Consider the following 22296-nt stretch of genomic DNA (forward strand, 5'->3'; position numbering starts at 1 on the left):
TTCCTATTTTTAAAAAACGCAGTTGATATCCGTTTGACCTATGGCAGCGCCATTTAGCGGGCCAACCATAGCCACATCATGTTTCCCCCTTCAAGCTAGACGAGTTTCGTTCTTTGTAGTTTTTTCGTTTGACGCTTATTTCGTGAGATATTTGACCCGGTCACTATCAATGGACGACCCTGTATACACAGCACGCACCGCAGCAAGTCGCCAAAACAAAACAAGCAGATCAGCAAGTACGAACTCTCGATTAGCAAAACAAAGATAGCAGTAAAGCAGGAAACGAAAGGGAAACCGGAAGGAAGTTGCCTGCAGAGGAAGATACGTCTACGACACAGGCCAGAAGGGACACAAGAATAGATGGACTCCGATGCCGGCAAGACCCTCCATCTGCCGAGATATTCCTGCCTGGCGGATGACATAGAAATATAATCCAGCCAAATGTCAATGCAGTACGGAAGAAAAACAAATTCGGAGCCTTCAAATATGTCATTATTGCTGCTCAGAGAAAAAAAGTCCCAATCTGAAACTCAAATAGCGGCTGAAGAGACTAGGATTGTTTTCTTCCTTTCCGCAACTCAAGGATTCAGAGCTTCACAAATAGCAGTAGAGCTCTCTGTCAAGCAGTGTGAACTTGATCTGATGCGATTCCAATTACTTCCACGATCCAGTCATACACTTTTAACGAATTTGGTCAAACATTTCTTGTCGCCTTCTTTAATTCGAAACTAAGTCTGCATTTTCTGGGAAACATTCTCGATACAATCAGCACTATTTTTCCCTATTTATTGACTTTCGGGACATACTCACACTGCCATCACATCAGTGGAATATCACTTCTGAAGACACGAACGTAAGAACAGCACAGCACACAGTCCCCGAGCGGAGAAAACCTCCAACCCGGTCGGGAATCGAACCCGGGTCCCTGCGGTTAGCAATCCGCTGCGCTGACCACTCACCTTCTGAGGCGGACACCATGACAAACAGGCGGCCGTAATCGTTAATGCAGAAGAATAAAAAGTGATAACACAAAGACAACGAGTAAACACTAAATGGTTGCACGGAACGTAGAGTACGCAAGTACTATTATCCCTGTCATGCAAATGCGGACGTCCAAACTGCGTGCTGTTGCAGACGGAAGTGATTCAGCCACGCAGATGGTCATGAAACTTGCCTTTACTGTAGAGAATTATAGTTCCTCGAAAAATTTCAATGTCGATTTTCTTGAGAATTTTTGCGAGTTGCATCGAAATGCTTAGAAAGATTGAAATTTGAGTTCTGAACTTCACGTAACATAAATACAAAAGTTACAAAAATCTGATTGCCGGATGGCCTCTTTGTTAGATCTACATCTACATAAATACTCCGCAAACCACCGTACGGTGCATGGTGGATGATACCTCGTGCCACTACAAGTCATTGCCTGTCCCGTACCATTCGTAAATAAAACGAGGAAAAAACGATTGTCTGCAAGTCTCCGTAAGAGACCTAATTTCCCCCATCTTATCCTCGCGGTCCTTAACAAAATGTCTGCTGGCAGCAGTAGAATCATTCTGCCATCAGCTTCAAATACGGGTTCTCCAAATTCCAACTAGCACACGGAACCAAGAGCACAGCACGATGCGACAGCCAGGCCCTTGTTAAACACTCAGCGGAAGAACTCATTGGCGCGGCCTAATGCCGCTGGCAAGGAAACATCTGGGTCAGGCATTCAGCCCATACAATGCTCCCAGCTCACCGTCTGTGGAACCTTTACACACTATTTTGTTGTGAGACCCACGCCATCTCATCTGTGTCCATATATTTTTCTGCTGCAATGGATACTGAAATGGTGATGATCCGTAAGTGAACGTGAAAGAGGTAAACAATGAAATAGTTAACTATGGATCAATACAACAAGTATATTAATTCTCGTCTGTATCTAAAGGAGCTTCAAGTATATAAGAAGTTACTTATTTCAGTAATTATAACTCATCAAAAAGTTAGTATTTTTATTTGCAGAAAATGTCATCATTTATCACGATAGTTAATTCGTTTTTTGCTTAAAATATTGAAAGAAAAGCAATGAATCGACATGTTACTGACCTTTCTCTGTTAACTAAGTTAGTGACTTATTTTTATTCAGATGTTTACCATAGGAAGAAACTTTCTTGTTCAGTTCAATACTATTTTTGTAGTATATTAATCCATATAGCTTTCAGACACCTATCGAAATATCTACTGCTGTTCTGAAATATTACTAGACGGTTGTGGTCAAAATAAATCTGATGAGCATCACAAAAATCCACTTAGGAGTTCATTAAAGAGTTCTGGTAACACACAAAATTTTGATATGAGGACCACAATTTCCTGTCATCAGGTTAAGTAGATGGCAAGTCTACCGTTAAATCTACAGCTGTACGCATGTCATAAACAAATAGTCGGACAGATGGGGGCATTCTGAATAAAAAGTAACAGATTTGTGGGTCTGGAGTTGAAACCCATATGCCACAGAAACTTTTACAAATAATTTTCGGTGAACCTAATTGAAACCCTTTCTGGTACCTCAGAAAATTAACACAGGTGGTAGCAACGCGATATATTTATCCTCATCGAGGTAAATTAGATTATGCTCTGAGGAAGGCCACCACATTGCAGTCGAAACGTCGAATATTTTATTATTCCGGTGTTTAAAGTATTTTATGTGGCGACGAGCCAGTACTCCCACGAGTATTTCAACGCGATTCAAACCAGCTGCGGAAATGGATGAAGTCCATTGTATTCAACCTCATCGACAGACAGGAGGTTCATCCAGTAATTAGTTCCACAGAGAGCCGGTTTTTCCCCGTAATAGTCTTCCTGTTGTAATTGTTCAACTTTGTTCTTCTCTTAATCGTAATACTGGAAATCGAGTGAGGTGGCAGAGAAACGCTTGGCTTATGTTCAAAGCAGTCACGACTCGTTTCCTGTCCTCTCGTCATTATTTAGGACTTCGAGCAGAACACACCATATGGAACGTAGTGCCGCACATCTTAACACGAACACCAAGTTCTGTTAGTATTTCATAGCGGAACACTTTTTTTTAGTAAAGTACCAGGAGACGTAAAAGACAATGGAGCAGCAGTTTTAGTAATTGTTTTCATAATTTTACGGTAAACAATGCTTTTTGGAACGCTGTGGTATTAGCAGTGAGACAGACTTACGAAGGCTCTATTCCTGCCACTTATTCGAGACAGTGTTAATCAGTAATCTGATCTAAACTGAGGCTTTACATTTTTTACAAACAAAAATTACAAAACAAAACAAAAAACAGCATCGATACGAAAAGGTATTTTAAGACCAAAATTTTATTATACTGCTGTACTAGTAAACTGAATACATAACTAAGTGATATTCATAGGCAAAACTCTAGAAACAGAGACTTTATTCTTTAAATTTATTGTTCTTACCTGAAACAACCTTATCAAGATACGGCATGTTCATAACGTCATCATACGTCAACTGCCCATTAGATTTTTGTATAGTCTCATCGACCTCCTGTTGTAATTTCTTCTGAATGTCTGGATTGAGCGCTAGCTCGTGCAACGCGAAGCTCATCGTCGTTGAGGATGTCTCGAAACCAGCCAGGAAAAATACTACGCACTGTGCTGCAAGCTGCCCAGTGTTTAGCTTTATGTCCTCTGTAAACACAGAAAGGTGGAACATGAGACATTGTGAAATGACGCAAGTGGTTCGTTTTAACTAGTGTAGAACCCCTTTAAGAAGCTATTAACAATGAACAAATACTGTTATTATATGTTTATACGTATTACTAATCGTCCCGGATAATTATCCTTATGGTTTCAGTTTCAAAAAATTTAATAAACACATTTACGTATCAGTAAATGACCCCAAAGCAGCCAACCGGTTGCAACTAAATCTGATTTTATTCAACCTTTGACCATGCCTTCTATGGATCTTCTTCAGAAACGCCTGTGAGTAAAACTTTGCGTTGGAAAAACACCAAATACTGAAGCGATGTGACATTTGTCCAATGAAAATATGCTGTCGGCGCACATCATTTACACATTATTAAGTATGCTCGCTCCTATGATTAGGGTTTGTCATGTTACAATAGTTAAAATTCAGAAATAAAAAGATCAAATGAAATGTCAGGTCATGTTATGAGCTGACTGCCACAAGTGGGCCAGCCACGGTGGCCAAGCGGTTCTGGATGCTTCAGTCCGGAACTGCGCGACTGCTACGGTCGCAGGTTCGAATCCTGCCTCGGGCATGGGTGTGTGTGATGTCCTTAGGTTAGTTAGGTTTAAGTAGTTCTAAGTTCTAGGGGACTGATGACCTCAGATGTTAAGTCCCATAGTGCTCCGAGCCATTTGAACCACTCGTGGCCCAACACCTCAGACGACTTGCCCAGCAGCTAGCAGCCCACGCTTCCCTTCCCGTGAAGGCATCCCAGGCGCTGAGATGCCTCTCACCGCTTTCAGCAGTACTCTTTATTCTACAGATGTTTCCGTTTGTCGTTCCATTGGAATTATTGTCATTGGCTATTCTCTTGTTAATCAAATTATGATGTCGATTCTCTCTAATGGTATCAGTTCCGGTTATATTTATCTTATGTTTATTTTCCCCATATGTACAGGGTTATTATAAATGATTGAAGCGATTTCACAGCTCTACAATAACTTTATTATTTGAGATATTTTCACAATGCTTTGCACACACATACAAAAACTCAAAAAGTTTTTTTAGGCATTCACAAATGTTCGATATGTGCCCCTTTAGTGATTCGGCAGACATCAAGCCGATAATCAAGTTCCTCCCACACTCTGCACAGCATGTCCCCATCAATGAGTTCGAAAGCATCGTTCCAGCACGTTTCTTGGTAGAGGAGGTTTAAACACTGAATCTTTCACATAACTCCACAGAAAGAAATCACATGGGGTTAAGTCGGGAGAGCGTGGAGGCCATGACATGAACTGCTGATCATGATCTCCACCACGACCGATCCATCGGTTTTCCAATCTCCTGTTTAAGAAATGCCGAACATCATGATGGAAGTGCAGTGGAGCACCATCCTGTTGAAAGATGAAGTCGGCGCTGTCGGTCTCCAGTTGTGGCATGAGCCAATTTTCCAGCATGTCCAGATACACGTGTCCTGTAACGTTTTTTTCGCAGAAGAAAAAGGGGCCGTAAACTTTAAACCGTGAGATTGCACAAAACACGTTAACTTTTGGTGAATTGCGAATTTGCTGCATGAATGCGTGAGGATTCTCTACCGCCCAGATTCGCACACTGTGTCTGTTCACTTCACCATTAAGAAAAAATGTTGCTTCATCACTGAAAACAAGTTTCGCACTGAACGCATCCTCTTCCATGAGCTGTTGCAACCGCGCCGAATATTCAAAGCGTTTGACTTTGTTATCGGGTGTCAGGGCTTGTAGCAATTGTAAACGGTAAGGCTTCTGCTTTAGCCTTTTCCGTAAGATTTTCCAAACCGTCGGCTGTGGTACATTTAGCTCCCTGCTTGCTTTATTCGTCGACTTCCGCGGGATCTTTGTTGAACTTCGTCCTGAAGTGTCGTTGCACTGTTATGACTGGCTGATGTGAGTGCATTTCAAGCACGACATACGCTTTCTCGGCTCCTGTCGCCATTTTGTCTCACTGCGCTCTCGAGCGCTCTCGCGGCAGAAACCTGAAGTGCGGCTTCAGCCGAACAAAACTTTGTAAGTTTTTCTACGTATCTGTAGTGTGTCGTGACCATATGTCAATGAATGGAGCTACACTGAATTTATGAAATCGCTTTAATCATTTGTAATAACCCTGTACAGTGGTTCAGCAACAGCGTACAAGAACTTAAAGAAGAGTGGAAATATTATGAGTTTTTGAGACAGCTTCAATATAAAATAAAATTTTAACTTACTGGTGTTACTTCTTTCCAAACTATAGAGTAACTTACTTGAACTAGCCGACTTTTGTTGATCTCCCTCGGCTACCCTCTGGTCGTCACGCAAATTCATGAGAAGTTGCAAGAAATCCCCTCTTGATATTTTTTGAGCGTCTCGGTAGTTCATGGTGTCCTTCACCAAATTAGTGAAATATCTGTCCACGTCTAAAGGTACAGAATGGATCTAAAGTGAAAAAATAGGAAAATTAATGCTCAAAACTAGTTTACAGTCTAAAACATTGCAAAACACTGATAGAACTTATTTGCCTTCTGAACGGAGACTTTACCAGCTTATACACCACATCTAATTTGTTTCTAATCATTTAAATATTTTATTAACGAACAGGCCTTATAGCTCCGTCAACTCTTAGGCGTTAAACTCTAAATAACATCGGAATCGAAACAACTAGCGAGTAACCGGAATCAATGTCTCAGTGTGTTCCAATGATGGATGGCGCAGCAGCTTCGTCAATATTTCTAAAGTTGTCTAGATACCATCTAACTTGTGCTTTTCTCACATCTCGACGCTATTCTCAATAGTGGCACATTACATCAACGTTACCGTGAAGAGTTGTAATTCACAACCTTACAAGTGTATGTGTCCTTCGTAGAAACAATGGGGTACAGTAGATGTTTTATTTTATCCCCAGCTGTTTATTTGAATTACACTGTAGGAAATACTGCAGCCAGGTCACAAGTTTCGGGCCTGGGCGCATCGTCAGCTTGCACTTTCTGAAGTCATTCACAGTTGTCTTTACCTGGCCGGATAATAACGACATTATTTTATCCATTTTGGTTGGACAACATCGTAGACTTTTTTAATTATTCTGTAGGAAATACTGCAACTTACTGAAGTGCTAGCTTCAACTATTGAAAATAATACTTGCTATAACATTTAACAAAATTTGTCTAGCTGTAAAAGTGATTCTAAAATACATCAAAGTGAACATAAAGAACAACAGTAAAAGTACACATCTAGCAAAGGACACAAGTGTAAAACTTGCAAGAGTTCAACGCTACCATCTGACGATGAGCTCAGGCCAGAAACTAGTAATGGTATAATAAAATCTTTTCAAGAAATAATGTGGCCTCGTTGCAGTATTTCCTACAGAGTAATTTACAAATATTCTGTTATTAAAAACGCTGCCAACGTTTTATCAATCTCAGTTAGGCATAACAATGAACCCTTTATTCCATTCTTATAATCTCTCGAAATATAAGTTACATATATCAGCAACCTGAGATGTTATGGCTTTGATATAATCACCTTTTTAGTTTTTAAATACATACTATCTTTTACGATGCACGAGATGAAGAAATACTCTCTTAAACGCCTTTGTTTGAAAATGTCTTTTTCTGCCTGACTGTGTAGCCCTGTGCGCCAGTACTCGTACTCAACCCTCAGATTTGTTTCTTGAATAAAAACTTTCATTAATCTAAACATAAACAATTAAGTACTCTACATGTAACTATCAGAGTAATAGCTTAATAACCTACTCTTCTTCGTGATGGAAGCTCTTGACTGAACATCGTCCAAAAATACTAACTTTGGTGCTCAGCCGACACATTGATAACCAATTGTCAGCATATCACATCACAAACTTCTGTTTGTGGGGAACCTCTTTCTCAATACCCTTTCGACTACGGGCCATCGTTATGAACAGCCACATGTTTAACAGAGATAAATGAGAAATTGCGTGCCCAGTGCATTCATCAGGGCATGCAATGTCTGCATTCGAGAGAGCACATGAAGTTGCCGGCGAATTGATGTTCACCACGGCGACGTTATTTTAAGATCCAAAGGCTCTTTTAATAGACAAAATATTGAAGAGTTGCTTCATAAAAGTCGTCTGTGGTCAACAACATTAGCTGGTGACTGTCACCTACAGATTTGTGGGTCGTAGGCACCCAGGCAAGAACCCAGCAGCACTGCATGCTGGAACAGCACAAATCTCTCAGCACCGTCGTGGCAGAAGGAGGTAGATTAAAGGAGACAGGTTCTCCTCAGCGATGAGTACAGCTTTTGACTGTCGCTTGATGATCATCGTGGAAGAGTACGTCTCAAGTTACGCAGTCCCGTGGGTACATTATGGTGCTAAGTCAGTCATGTTTAGGGCCAGTATCAAGTAGAAATGTATACCTCTCGTCGCTCTCTAGGATAACTTGAGCGCTGTGCAGTTTCGGGACAGGCGTCTCGACGATGTGTTCGTCTCTCGAGACGATAACGAGCGAGCACACCGTGTCCATTTAGGCAATATCTTCCCCCGGCAGACAGCAGTCAATCGAAGGGAGTGCTAAATGGTATCTCATGACATCGACTCGATAGAGCAGTCTTACAATTAGTTGGAACTTGCAGTGACCGTCGCCGGGAATGTTCTTCACACACTGGATGACCTCAAGAGAGTCACCACTGAAGAATCGGACAACATCTCGAAGAGTATTCAAGTACGATATAATACATGATATTAAATGTATTAACCAGTGTCATAACCAGGGTAAATGCCACCAGGGGCAAAATTCGACTTTCACCCACAACTTCCAATGTCTTTCCACATTTTTCTTTCCTATATAAGGTTTCGTGCTTCAGACCGTAAAAGCGGAGCCCTTATGGGATCACTTTGTTGTCTGCCCATCTGTCTGTCCTTCTGTCTGTCTGTCTGTCTGCCCGACTTTAAAAGCCCTTTAACACAGGAACGGGTAGGTATGCTAAGGTCCACGGTCCCTTGGCGGTGTAAATCATTGAAGCTTCTAAGTCAAGTTTTAAGTTTTTCGCGCCTGCTATTAATTCTGTTGTAGTGATTTAGGACAAGGCGCTCAGGGCATCTACATCTACATCTACATCCATACTCCGCAAGCCACCTGACGGTGTGTGGCGGAGGGTACCTTGAGTACCTCTATCGGTTCTCCCTTCTATTCCAGTCTCGTATTGTTCGTGGAAAGAAGGATCGTCGGTATGCCTCTGTGTGGGCTCTAATCTCTCTGATTTTATCCTCATGGTCTCTTCGCAAGATATACGTAGGAGGGAGCAATATACTGCTTGAGTCTTCGGTGAAGGTATGTTCTCGAAACTTTGACAAAAGCCCGTACCGAGCTACTGAGCGTCTCTCCTGCAGAGTCTTCCACTGGAGCTTATCTATCATCTCCGTAACGCTTTCGCGATTACTAAATGATCCTGTAACGAAGCGCGCTGCTCTCCGTTGGATCTTCTCTATATCTTCTATCAACCCTATCTGGTACGGATCCCACACTGCACGAGGGGACACTTTCCCAAAAGCCAGATAGGTACGGCTTAACTAAGTATCTGCTTCACTTGGAAAGCGTTGTCCTATTTAAAGTCTGACTGTCAGCAGTAGGGATGCCGCTGAATCACAAACTCTTCGGGACTCTTGAGAAAAGCCCAGGCATTCGTATTACAAACAAGTGGGCTTGTTCTTGGGTTGCCGCTTTCATAACAACTCAGAATGCAAACAAACACTTGAAGCAACGCCTAACAGACTACAATCCGCAGAGGAGACAGTAGAAAATGCTGGAAGGTTTTACAACAAGGAACCGACTTGAGAATGAAGTGGAAGTTCCCTGGTTGAACACCATCCCTGAAAGATAGGAAATTTCACGTTGTACAACGACTAGAATGCTTAGTTACACAGCATTGATCGTTCATTCGGTGAAACTGCAAATAAAAACCACCAATGACAAAGCTGATATGATGGAAAATTCAGCATCCTGGAGGGCAGAATGGGGGAGGCCAGTAAGAAAACTGACAAGCGGGAACAGTCAAAGGTGCAGACAGCCAATGGACAGAATAAAATCATAGGTCTGTCAGCGGGCAATGAATCCATGAGTCATTAGCCGAGGAGTAAGTAAGACAGCAATGCAGAGATAGGTATGCCTTCTGGAGGCATGCCAACACACTGCAATGGCACAAAACAGTAGGAGAACTTGAAGCAGAAGTCAAAGGCCGAAACTGCGATAAAGTCACACTATGGAGTCAGTCAGGCGGCGATCAGTGACCCTGGAGCTTAGTGGACGTCTGCAGCTTCCGAGTCACTGCCGCCCGTGCGATGCAATCCGACCGGCAACCAGGAAGAAATGCAGCTTCTAGTATGATAAAAAAATTATTACTATTATTAGGTTAAATATATTTCAATTCTATCAATTTAAATCTGTATTTCATACTAGAATGCCGTGTTCCCAGTTTGGCACAGCTTTGCCACAGGAGACACGAAAGCGGTCGAAGACGTCCGTCTTCTGGTCGGCTCCTGATCGTTGTCAGAAGGAGACTAGTTTTTGATTACGCAAAGACTTCCATTATTTGGAAAAGAACAACCCGGATTTCTTTACGTAATCAGCATGGATTTTATAATTACCTAAGGGACCTTTAACAATGAATAGTAAAAAAAATGCATTTGCAAATGAAATTATTAATAGATGGGGCAGCTATGAGTTGTATAGAAGACAAAGAGCGGCCTTCTGTCTACGACCAGGATGCCGCAGTATTCTCTGCTGTAGTAAAGGCTGTTTGACATTTATAAAAATAATATGGCATGGAGGATAAAAAAGTATAAAGGAAAAGAATAGAATAGGAAATCTGGTAAACACTAAATATATTCTAATAATTCTCACAAGCAATTAGAGCTACTTTATAGACAGCATAACTTACGTAAGTAATTATCTAACTCTATGGTGCGATCACATTTCAGCCTGTCCTTTACTAGCTACTATGTTCACGTTTTTGTCACAAATTACAGTCACTTTTCTCCTTCGTTAAAGACAATTCTTGCACTGTTCAACGCCTCCGATAACAATAGCTTGCCGAGTTACAGTTTTGAACATAAATTACTTGAATGTTATTGATTAATAATGTTGTCTGCACGCTGGCAAGACCGCTCACTTTTTTAGCTTAAAGTCGACCTTCTTCACGCTTTCGCACCACAAGCAGAAGTACATTAAAAAAATCTGAAGATCTACCAAAGTTTTTTTTACTGTCATCTTTTATTTAGATCGAAGCGGAACGTCGTTCAGCTTCTGTTAAAATGTTTCTTTGACTGCGCAATCGATGTATTAGCGTCCGCGCTAGATGCGCATCTTTACAGTAATGTTAATTATATAAAACAAATGTCTTTCATGTTAATTATATAAAATAAATGTCTTTCAAAGAATATGTCTCATAAGTTGATCATTTAATATACAGATAGTTGAATGCCTTTCCAAGGGCACTCAAAGTTTTCATAGGACGGAAATACCAATAATATTACAAGCTCGATCCACTACCAATCACGAGAGGCGGTCATTGCCTTCACTCCAGATACACTCCTGGAAATTGAAATAAGAACACCGTGAATTCATTGTCCCAGGACGGGGAAACTTTATTGACACATTCCTGGGGTCAGATACATCACATGATCACACTGGCAGAACCACAGGCACATAGACACAGGCAACAGAGCATGCACAATGTCGGCACTAGTACAGTATATATCCACCTTTCGCAGCAATGCAGGCTGCTATTCTCCCATGGAGACGATCGTAGAGGTGCTGGATGTAGTCCTGTGGAACGGCTTGCCATGCCATTTCCACCTGGCGCCTCAGTTGGACCAGCGTTCGTGCTGGACGTGCAGACCGCGTGAGACGACGCTTCATCCAGTCCCAAACATGCTCAATGGGGGACAGATCCGGAGATCTTGCTGGCCAGGGTAGTTGACTTACACCTTCTAGAGCACGTTGGGTGGCACGGGATACATGCGGACGTGCATTGTCCTGTTGGAACAGCAAGTTCCCTTGCCGGTCTAGGAATGGTAGAACGATGGGTTCGATGACGGTTTGGATGTACCGTGCACTATTCAGTGTCCCCTCGACGATCACCAGTGGTGTACGGCCAGTGTAGGAGATCGCTCCCCACACCATGATGCCGGGTGTTGGCCCTGTGTGCCTCGGTCGTATGCAGTCCTGATTGTGGCGCTCACCTGCACGGCGCCAAACACGCATACGACCATCATTGGCACCAAGGCAGAAGCGACTCTCATCGCTGAAGACGACACGTCTCCATTCGTCCCTCCATTCACGCCTGTCGCGACACCACTGGAGGCGGGCTGCACGATGTTGGGGCGTGAGCGGAAGACGGCCTAACGGTGTGCGGGACCGTAGCCCAGCTTCATGGAGACGGTAGCGAATGGTCCTCGCCGATACCCCAGGAGCAACAGTGTCCCTAATTTGCTGGGAAGTGGCGGTGCGGTCCCCTACGGCACTGCGTAGGATCCTACGGTCTTGGCGTGCATCCGTGCGTCGCTGCGGTCCGGTCCCAGGTCGACGGGCACGTGCACCTTCCGCCGACCACTGGCGACAACATCGATGTACTGTGGAGACCTCACGCCCCACGTGTTGAGCAATTCGGCGGTACGTCCACCCGGCCTCCCGCATGCCCACTATACGCCCTCGCTCAAAGTCCGTCAACTGCACATACGGTTCACGTCCACGCTGTCGCGGCATGCTACCAGTGTTAAAGACTGCGATGGAGCTCCGTATGCCACGGCAAACTGGCTGACACTGACGGCGGCGGTGCACAAATGCTGCGCAGCTAGCGCCATTCGACGGCCAACACCGCGGTTCCTGGTGTGTCCGCTGTGCCATGCGTGTGATCATTGCTTGTACAGCCCTCTCGTAGTGTCCGGAGCAAGTATGGTGGGTCTGACACACCGGTGTCAATGTGTTCTTTTTTCCATTTCCAGGAGTGTAGATTGGTGAGACACGCTACCGTCGCGCCTTCCGCGACTGTTAGCGCATGGAAGCAGTATTTAACCACGCCTGTGCCAGCTCTTCATGGTTCGGCCGCCTGCCCAGTCTGTGTCCGTTTGCACCATTGCCTTATCTCTGCTGCCGCCGGGTCGCGAAGGAGGGACCTCTGCTTGTCTGCCCAGCTCGGGCTGCCAACCCGGCCAAAATAAATCTACTAGTCAAACACAGGCCTTAATTTGACGAAGAAACTTCTGAGAATGTACGTTCGGATCACAATATTGTATGATAGTGAGTGACGATGACGGAAAAACTGAAAAAGAAGATAACCTAATCGTTTGAGATGTTGTGCTACGGTAGGATGTTGAAGATTAGATGGACCGTTAAGATGATGAGTGAGGAGATGAGGAGATTCTCCGAAAAATAGGCGATGGAAGGAATGAATGGAAAACACTGACAAGAAGAAGAAGAAGGGTGATATGACATGTTTTAAGATATCAGGAAATAACTTTCATGATACCAGAGAGAGCTTCAGAGGATAAAACTGTAGGAGATGACAAGATTGGCATATATCCAATAAATAATTAACGACATAGGGTGCAACTGCTGCTCTGCGATGAAGAGGTTGGCGGAAGAGAGGAATTTGTGGTGGGGCGCGTCAAACCAGTCACAAGATGTACGACAAAAAAATTAACAATCAACTAAAAGAGTGCTTCTGGTTTTGACAGTATGATGGCATCGTGGCTCTATAGCAGCATTCTGCAGGCCAAATTTTTTACACGCAGTTGTCCACCAACCACATCACAGCTGTAAATTTTAGCAAAACTTTCATTTAGTCTACACGTCCTTTCTGTCAGCGTTGTAGCACAGCCTCCTGTATCGAGAAGAGATAAGAATTTGAGTATTTTTCATTCAACAAGGAGATCTTTTCACTCATTTGTACACTTTTCCGCCTCCTTCCGCTAACCCCTCCTCCTCTCCTCATACTCTTCTTCTTATTATTATTTATTATTGTTATTACGCCTGCTCCTGTATAAGTTTTGCACAGATTAGATTACTACGAAGATCTACATCTACATCTACATCTATACTCCGCGAGCCACCTTACGGTGTGTGGCGGAGGGTACTTATTGTACCACTATCTGATCCCCCCTCCCCTGTTCCATTCACGAATTGTGCGTGGAAAGAACGACTGCTTGTAAGTCTCCGTATTTGCTCTAATTTCTCGGATCTTTTCGTTGTGATCATTACGCGAGATATATGTGGGCGGTAGTAATATGTTGCCCATCTCTTCCCGGAATGTGCTCTCTCGTAATTTCGATAATAAACCTCTCCGTATTGCGTAACGCCTTTCTTGAAGTGTCCGCCACTGGAGCTTGTTCAGCATCTCCGTAACGCTCTCGCGCTGACTGAATGTCCCCATGACGAATCGCGCTGCTTTTCGCTGGATCATGTCTATCTCTTCTATTAATCCAACCTGGTAAGGGTCCCATACTGATGAGCAATACTCAAGAATCGGACGAACAAGCGTTTTGTAAGCTACTTCTTTCGTCGATGAGTCACATTTTCTTAGAATTCTTCCTATGAATCTCAACCTGGCGCCTGCTTTTCCCACTATTTGTTTTATGTGATCATTCCACTTCAGATCGCTCCGGATAGTAACTCCTAAGTATTTTACGGTCGTTACCGCTTCCAATGATTTACCACCTATGGCATAATCGTACTGGAATGGATTTCTGCCCCTATGTATGCGCATTATATTACATTTATCTACGTTTAGGGAAAGCTGCCAGCTGTCGCACCATGCATTAATCCTCTGCAGGTCCTCCTGGAGTACGTACGAGTCTTCTGATGTTGCTACTTTCTTGTAGACAACCGTGTCATCTGCAAATAGCCTCACGGAGCTACCGATGTTGTCAACTAAGTCATTTATGTATATTGTAAACAATAAAGGTCCTATCACGCTTCCCTGCGGTACTCCCGAAATTACCTCTACATCTGCAGATTTTGAACCGTTAAGAATGACTGTTGTGTTCTTCCTAGAAGAAAGAACACAACATGTCATTCTTAACGGTTCAAAATCTGCAGATGTAGAGGTAATTTCGGGAGTACCGCAAGGAAGCGTGATAGGACCTTTATTGTTTACAATATACATAAATGACTTAGTTGACAACATCGGTAGCTCCGTGAGGCTATTTGCAGATGACACATTGATAGCTCCGCGCCAGGTCCTGGTGCTGTTGAAGGCAAGCCTAGAGGAGTTACCCATATAGTCCGTTATCACGCCATGTCCTTCAGCAGCAGTTCAGCTAGCAATCCTAAGGGCTTCGAAAGAGATATCCACGTAAACAGCCACATAAAGTAAGCGCAGCGCCGGCGAGAGAATAGTAGCAGATCACAGCACGATATGATGTGTCAGTTTAGCCGAGCGATCAGTTACATGCTCTGTATGACGTCAGCGGCCTTTCCCACGTGGCAGTCTTCAGGCGCTTCCTGTCGGCCGCCGGCGGACTACATTAGAGATTAGATTGGATTAGTTTTTCGTTCCATAGATCCGTGCTGAGGAGATCCTCGTGGATGTGAAACAAGTCAATTTTTTTTAAGCTGAAATAATAATACTAATAGTATGAATATATACAATACATCATTTGTCTCTATTAAAAAATTCATCAATGGAGTAGAAGGAGTTGGCCACTAGTAAGTCATTCAGGCTCCATTTAAACTGATCTTTATTTGTAACTAAATTTTTTTATGTTTGCTGGCAAATTATTGAAGATGAATGTTCCTGAGTAGTGGACCCCATTTAGAACTGAAGTAAGTGCTTTTTAAGTCCTTGTGCAGATCATTTCCTGGTATTCTATGTATGAACTGAGCTGATTGTTGGAAAAAGAGATATATTATTTAGGACAAATTTCATTAAGGAGTAAATATACTGAGAGGCAGTAGTTAGTATACTCAGTTCTTTGAAGAGGTTTCTACGTGACGTCCGTGAATTTACTCCACAAATAATACGTATTACACGCTTTTGGACTCTGAAAAATTTTTGTTTGATTTGAAGAGTTACCCCAAAATATTATACCATATGACATTATGGAATGAATGTGGGCAAAGTATGCAAGCTTTTTCATTTTTATGCCGCCTATGTCAGCTAACACTCGAATTGCAAATACAGATTTGTTAAGGCGTTTCTGCAGCTCTGTGGTGTGCTCCTCCCAACTGAAGTTATTATCAAGTTGTAATCCCAGGAATTTAAGACTGTCAACCTCTTCTATCTACTCTTCTTCACACTTTATGCATATGCTGGGTGGAAACCTCTTACAGGTTCTGAATTGCATATAGAGAGTCTTTTCGAAGTTTAATGTCAGTGAGTTGGCTTTAAACCATTTATTAATATCCATGAAAATATCATTAGCAGATCTTTCTAGAACTACACTCGACATACTATTTATTGCAATACTTGTGTCATCTGGGCATCTGGGCAGCGATTATCGTAGGATATCGACCTCGCTCTCAGAGGACAAACACAGAGTGATTATAATAGGTTGGTGCACTAGAACTAGAAGTTCCTGGTGTTTTTGTTTTGATTGCTAATATTCCAGTAGCTACGGGCTGATTTATCGATTGTCATTCTTTATTTGTAATTCACTGTTACTATTTGAGTGTATATATTTTCATTTCCTTATTTGAAGATAGTGACAGGCGCTGTGAATGCTATAAAATGGAGTGTCAAGGCGAGAAATTGGAACATTTCCGACATTTTTTTCTTTTTGAGTTCAGTAGAGGGGTGACACAGCAGCGGAGGCAGCCAGAAACATATGCGTCATGTATCAGGATAATGCCACTGGACAGAGCACGGCAAGAAAATGATTTTCTCGTTTTAAGGAGGATCCTTTTGACATTAGTGACTCTCCAAGTTCAGGAAGACCTCCGGGGTTTGATGAAGATCGTTCAAACGCATTAGTCCACAAAGATCCAAGCCAGTATACTCGAGAACTGACAAATGTGATCAACTGTGATCATTCCACCATCTTGCGACATTTGCTTGCAATGAGGAAGGTTCAAAAATCGGATGTATGGGCACCGCACGCTCTAAGCCAAAATCACATAAATAAGTGGTTGGCCTTATTTGCATCTCTGCTAGCTCGTCATGAATTGGTTCGTGAACGACAACGACCATACCTATCCTCTATGATTACTGATGAAAAGGAATGGTTGAGACCAAACAAAGCAGCAAGTTCCTATACAAAGGCCCGCGTGCATCCACAAAAGATAATGTTATATGTCTGATGGAACAGTGACGGTGTGGTGTACTGAATTGCTTTCCCGAGGTATAATGATCACTGCTGATATTTATTTTCAACAACTGAGATGTCTCTTAGACGCAGATCAAATACAACCAGGAAGACTGCGTGAAGTGATGCTACTCCACAACAAAGCCCGGTCGCATTCAGCTAGACTGACAAAAACCACTATTCAGGAGTTGGGTTGGGAAGTCATTCCGCACCCACCTTATTCACCTGATCTTGCGCCCTCAGATTTTCACCTTTACACTTTTTCTATCGAACAATCTTCAAAGTACTTACTTTCCCGATGAAAATGCGCTCCGAAAATGGCTCGACGACTTCTTCGCTTCAAAATATGTGATTTCTACAGTCGCGGAATCAATAAGTTACCCCAGCGTTGGCAGACTGTTGTAAATAGTGAAGGAGAATATGTTATTAATGATTAAACTCTCTCTTATTGTACCTGTTCTCTTGATTAAACGTATGGAAAAACGATACAGTGTTACGCATCACCCAGTAATTAAACTTCCACTTTCAAAACGTTGTAAAATAAGAACCACTGCTCTGACTGACGTCCGATCTGGACAGAATATTATCGGAGAAGAGGAAAGCGTAATGGAAATAAAAAGTACTTAATGAAAATTTTTACCGCTAGATGGCGCGGTAAGCGGCAGAATAACCAAAATAAGAGACGCAAGTTACACGGTTGTTCCTGTTTGCGTCTGGGATGCCCGACTTGACTGTCTCAAAGGAGGATCGAATGCTGCTGGCAAAACTCTTGTACAAGAACGGTGACTGTGCGCCACTAGCTCTGCAGAGGTTAAGGACATTTCAAATTAAAATGGCTCCAAGCACTGTGGGACTAACATCTGAGGTCATCAGTCCCCTAGAACTTAGAACTACTTAAACCTAACTAACCTAAGAACATCACACACATCCATGCCCGAGGCAGGATTCGAACCTGCGACCGTAGCAGCAGCGCGGTTGCGGACTGAAGCGCCTATAACCGCTCGGCCACACCGGCCGACTGGTTAAGGACACTAACGGGTGTGAAAAAAGGCGTTGCTTCCTGGTCTGCCAAGGGACTGAAGAGAATTATTGCGAAATATGACAACACAGGTTCTTTTCAAGTGCAATCTGCCAAAGGGAAGAAAAGAATTGATCCGACGTCAGTGGAAGACGTTGTCACAGCAATACAGGAGGGGTCGAGCGGTGGGTGCAAACATGCAACGCATAGGTAATTGTCCAAACTTTGAACATGCCTGAGAACACAGTGCATAAAATTCTACGAAACACCCTCCATTGTTATTCATACGAAATTAACCATGTTCAGGAGTTGTTCATGCTGACCTACCAATGAGAAAACGCTTGCTCTAGAATTTCTTGCTCGCATGGAAGTGGACGATCAGTGGTCATAGAACATTCTGTGGACAGACAAAGCCCATTTCCATCTCGAAGGACATGCCAATATCCAGAATTGCAGAATATGGGCAACGGAAAATCCGCACGCACATCAACCGGTACCGTTTCATTCTGCAAAGGTAACCGTGTGGTGCGGGTTGTCGGCATCGTTCATAGTAGGGCCTTATTTGTCAAAGGAGATGGGGTCTGGTACCTGTATCGTCGCTGGGAGACACTATGAGAGTATTCTGCACACCTGCGTCATTCTAGCCCTTCGACGGCTTGGATGTGTGGGTAGGGTTATTTTTATGCAAAATGGCGCCCCTCTGCAAATTGCACAACTGCAGAGGAATTTTGAAAACGCTACAATTATCAGCCGCCATTTCCCTGCAGCGTCACCGTCTAGATTGGCTGATCTTAACCCGTGTGACTTCTGGCTGTGGGATTATCTGAAAATTGCTGTTTAGTGTTCTGATTACAAACGCAGATGAACTGAAGCCACGCATTGCGCAGTACATTCTGAACGTGACCCCAGAGACACTTCGATCTCTTGTGGAACATAGTGTTTCTCAGTTACAGCTTGTGACAGGAAACGGTGGACAGCGTTCTGAACATTTGGGTATTGTGTAAGTGTCACGAAAATTAGAAACAGGTGTCATTTTGCTTTTAATGCGGTTTTTACCCCAGGACAATCGCATCCAATGTGGTCAACCTTGCCGTGAATGCCAAACTTGTGGGGTCATGCACATTGCAGAGTACTGTTGGATTAATGTGCAACTCACACCCTAACCGTCGTGATGAGATTCATCTGTCATTTGTAGTCGAGCCAGCTTACTTTATGACGCTTACTTGCGCCATCTAGCGTGAAAATTTTCGTTAAATTCTTTTTGTTCCCATATTGTTTCCCCCTTATTATATAATATTCCGACCAAATTTGACGTCATTCTTTGACTATAATCACCCTGTATATAGCACTTCTTTTTCTTTTTTTTTACGTTCTCATCCCTTCCCCATTCTTATCCTTTTCACTTGCCCTCCCTCAGATTTCACAGTTTTTCGAAGAATTTCCCTTTCAAACAAAATACATTTATTTTGAATTTATTTAAGAGTACACTTACATTTGGTTTCATAAGGCTTATTCTCCCATTCTCTGTTCCTCCTGAATTGAAGCAACAAGCAGTCGTGATATGCAGGTGGGGCAAACTTTCCCCCATCAATTTAAATAAATAATATTCCCATGTTAGCTACAGGCTATAGACCACGAAATAATGGATGTCAAGCAGCATGTGAGTTAGAACGATAGTGTAACACTATACAAATTATTCCATTCAATCGTACCATGGTGATACAGCGACCTTATTATGGCTACTACTAAAAATTGTCGTATACTGCACAATGTACTTTATTAACTCAAGAATGACGTTTTTCGTCCGAGTAGTGTGCCACTAGGTTATCTGTTAATATAAGAGGAGGATGACATTACAATTATCCGACGCGGTCCTGTCGTGGACTACTGTAACAGCAAAGAGAGAACCAGGAAAAAGCAGACCATGAAAACGGACTGGATAAAAACACCGAAAACAGGAGCGGTTGAAAACAGAAGAAAAAACGACAGAGCAGAATTACCTCATGAGCGTTGGTGACAACAGCACAGAACAAGATCACACGCACAAGCTGTAAATATGGCCCTAGACGAAAACGACACCAGAGGCCACATTCACAAAGAGTGTACGTAATATGAGTAATAAGAGCAAAGTATTGGGCTAGTAGCAGGTGGCGCAGTTAGACGGGGTCCATTGTAGCAACACCAAAAAATCGTAAAATAATAGTGAAAATAATAATTGTTACGAACATATGGAAACCGCATTGGAGTAGAGTAGAAATTAAAATATAAGTAGTCCAGGACGTATAAAAACGCAGCTATGTGTGGAGCATAAGCATAAAGGCCAGAGGTGCAATCACAGTAGAACCGAATAAAGTAAAGTTCTTAAAAGCAATAATAAATGAAAAGATTTACAACAAATATAAAGCTAAAATACATGATAAGTAACAGAGACCTTGTTCGTAAAGAACAAGAATAACTAAAAAGTTATAAATTCTTTAAAAGTGGGAAACAGGGAATCACAGAACTTTATTTACACTGGTCAACCGACAATTAAGCAACACATTGTTTTCAATGTACGAATGTTCAACAATTTCAGTTTCTTCAAGAAAGTTGAGTCTCTGTCTTTTGGAGCGTGATGTAAAATCATTAGGTTCCCGAGTATGGGTGGTTAAGCCCGTCCGACTAGCCACGCAGTCTAATGCGCTGCTTCCCATGTGGGAAAGCACAAATCCGCTTGGCGGATTGTGTATTGTGTATGGAACTGGGGACATAGAAACGACGAAGAGGTGTCGTCCTGCCGTAACCCTCAGTGGTTCACAACCCCACAACAGGTCACAGCAGACCCCCCACCCTCCCACCACCACCCCCCCATACCGAACCCAGCGTTATTGTACGGTTCAGCCCCCCAGTGGACCCCCCTCCCCCCACCCCTCTGGGAATTCTCATACCAGACAAGTGTAACCCCAAATGTTTGCATGGTAGAGTACTTATGGTGTACACATACGAGGAGACAGTGTTTGCGCAGCAATCGCTGACGTTGTGTAACTGAGACGGAATAAGGGGAACCAGCTCGCATTCGGCGAGGCAGATGGAAAACCGCCTTAAAAACCATCCACAGACTGGCTACCACACCGGACCTCGACACTAATCATCCCGGTGGATTTGTGCCAGGGACCAGCATGTCTTCCTGCTCGGGCCTAGTGGATTAGCCAGCCTGTGGATGCTTTTTAAGGCGCTTTTCCATCTACCTCGGCGAATGCGGGCTGGTTTCCCTTATTCTGCCTCAGTTGCACTATGTCGGCGATTGCTGCGCAAACACTGTCTCTACGTACGAGTGCACCATAATTACTCTACCGCGCAAAAATTTGGGGCTACACTCGTCTGGTATGAGACGTTCCCAAGTGGGTCCACTGGGGGCCGAACCGTACAATAACCCTGGGTTCGGTGTGGGACGGCGGTGGGGTGGGTGGACTGCTGTGGCCTGTTGTGGGGTTGTGAACTACTGAGGGCTACAGTGGGATGAAGCCTCATTGTCGTTTCTAGGTCCCCGGTTTAATACACACGATACAATACACATAGGGTGGTTAACAGCCATTGGATTCAAGGTTTTCTGCAAAGGCTGACCATTGTTGTGAGTACATGTTCGTGAAACCTAGTTTTAAAAGCCAGTGTAAGCCGCTTGACATTCACAGTACTCAAGTCCGCGTACGTGAGAGGGAGCATGATGAGTTATCTTTTCGAGGACGCTCGTTGTGAATATACGTACGCTGTTGGTTGTTAGAGCTGGTAAACACTGTTCACCTATTTTGCCCCGAAAAAGTTTAGCTAGACCGTAAGACACATTACCTAAAAGTGAAAGCTTAGTATATTTGTAGTCCTGAGGTATGCGGCTAAGAGTAGTTTCTCTATCAAACAGCGATGTTTTTTGCATATACCAAAGTCATATAATTTGCCATTGATTGAGGTGCAGGTTAAATATAATTTCGCCTGTGAGGAACACCTCAAGTCCAGTGGCCTCCAACCACCCACACTCGGGAACCTAACGGTTTTACTCCACGCTCCCAAAGGGAAGAGACTCAGCCTTCTTGAAAAAACTGACATTGTTGAGCATTCGTACATTAAAAACATGTGTTGATTAATGATCAGTTATTCAGGTCTTCTGTTATTCCATGTTTCCCATTTTTAAAGAATTTATGACTTTTTAGTTCGTCTTGTTCTTTACGACGAAGGCCTATGTCACTTATCATATATATTTCATTGTACGTTATTTATATTTTCATTGTTTTATTTTAGCTTTATATTTGTTGCACATCTTTTCATTTATTATTACTTTTACGAACTTTACTTTTATTCTA

At 43.0% G+C, this 22296-nt stretch overlaps 1 protein-coding gene across 2 annotated transcripts in view; it reads right to left on the bottom strand.

Annotated features, from left to right (window-relative positions):
- The window catches only part of LOC126484416 (probable cytochrome P450 6a14), a 109741-nt gene that overhangs the window by 19333 nt on the left and 68112 nt on the right, over positions 1-22296 (bottom strand). For both annotated transcript variants that reach the window (XM_050107927.1, XM_050107926.1), the window contains exons 4-5: positions 5936-6107; positions 3429-3659 (exon numbers count right to left, since the gene is read on the bottom strand). In XM_050107927.1, coding sequence (XP_049963884.1) covers positions 3429-3659; positions 5936-6107 — 403 coding nt within the window. The remainder of the gene's footprint in view (positions 1-3428; positions 3660-5935; positions 6108-22296) is intronic.

This window comes from Schistocerca serialis, chromosome 6, assembly GCF_023864345.2.
Source record: "Schistocerca serialis cubense isolate TAMUIC-IGC-003099 chromosome 6, iqSchSeri2.2, whole genome shotgun sequence".
NCBI classification, from domain to species: domain Eukaryota; kingdom Metazoa; phylum Arthropoda; class Insecta; order Orthoptera; family Acrididae; genus Schistocerca; species Schistocerca serialis.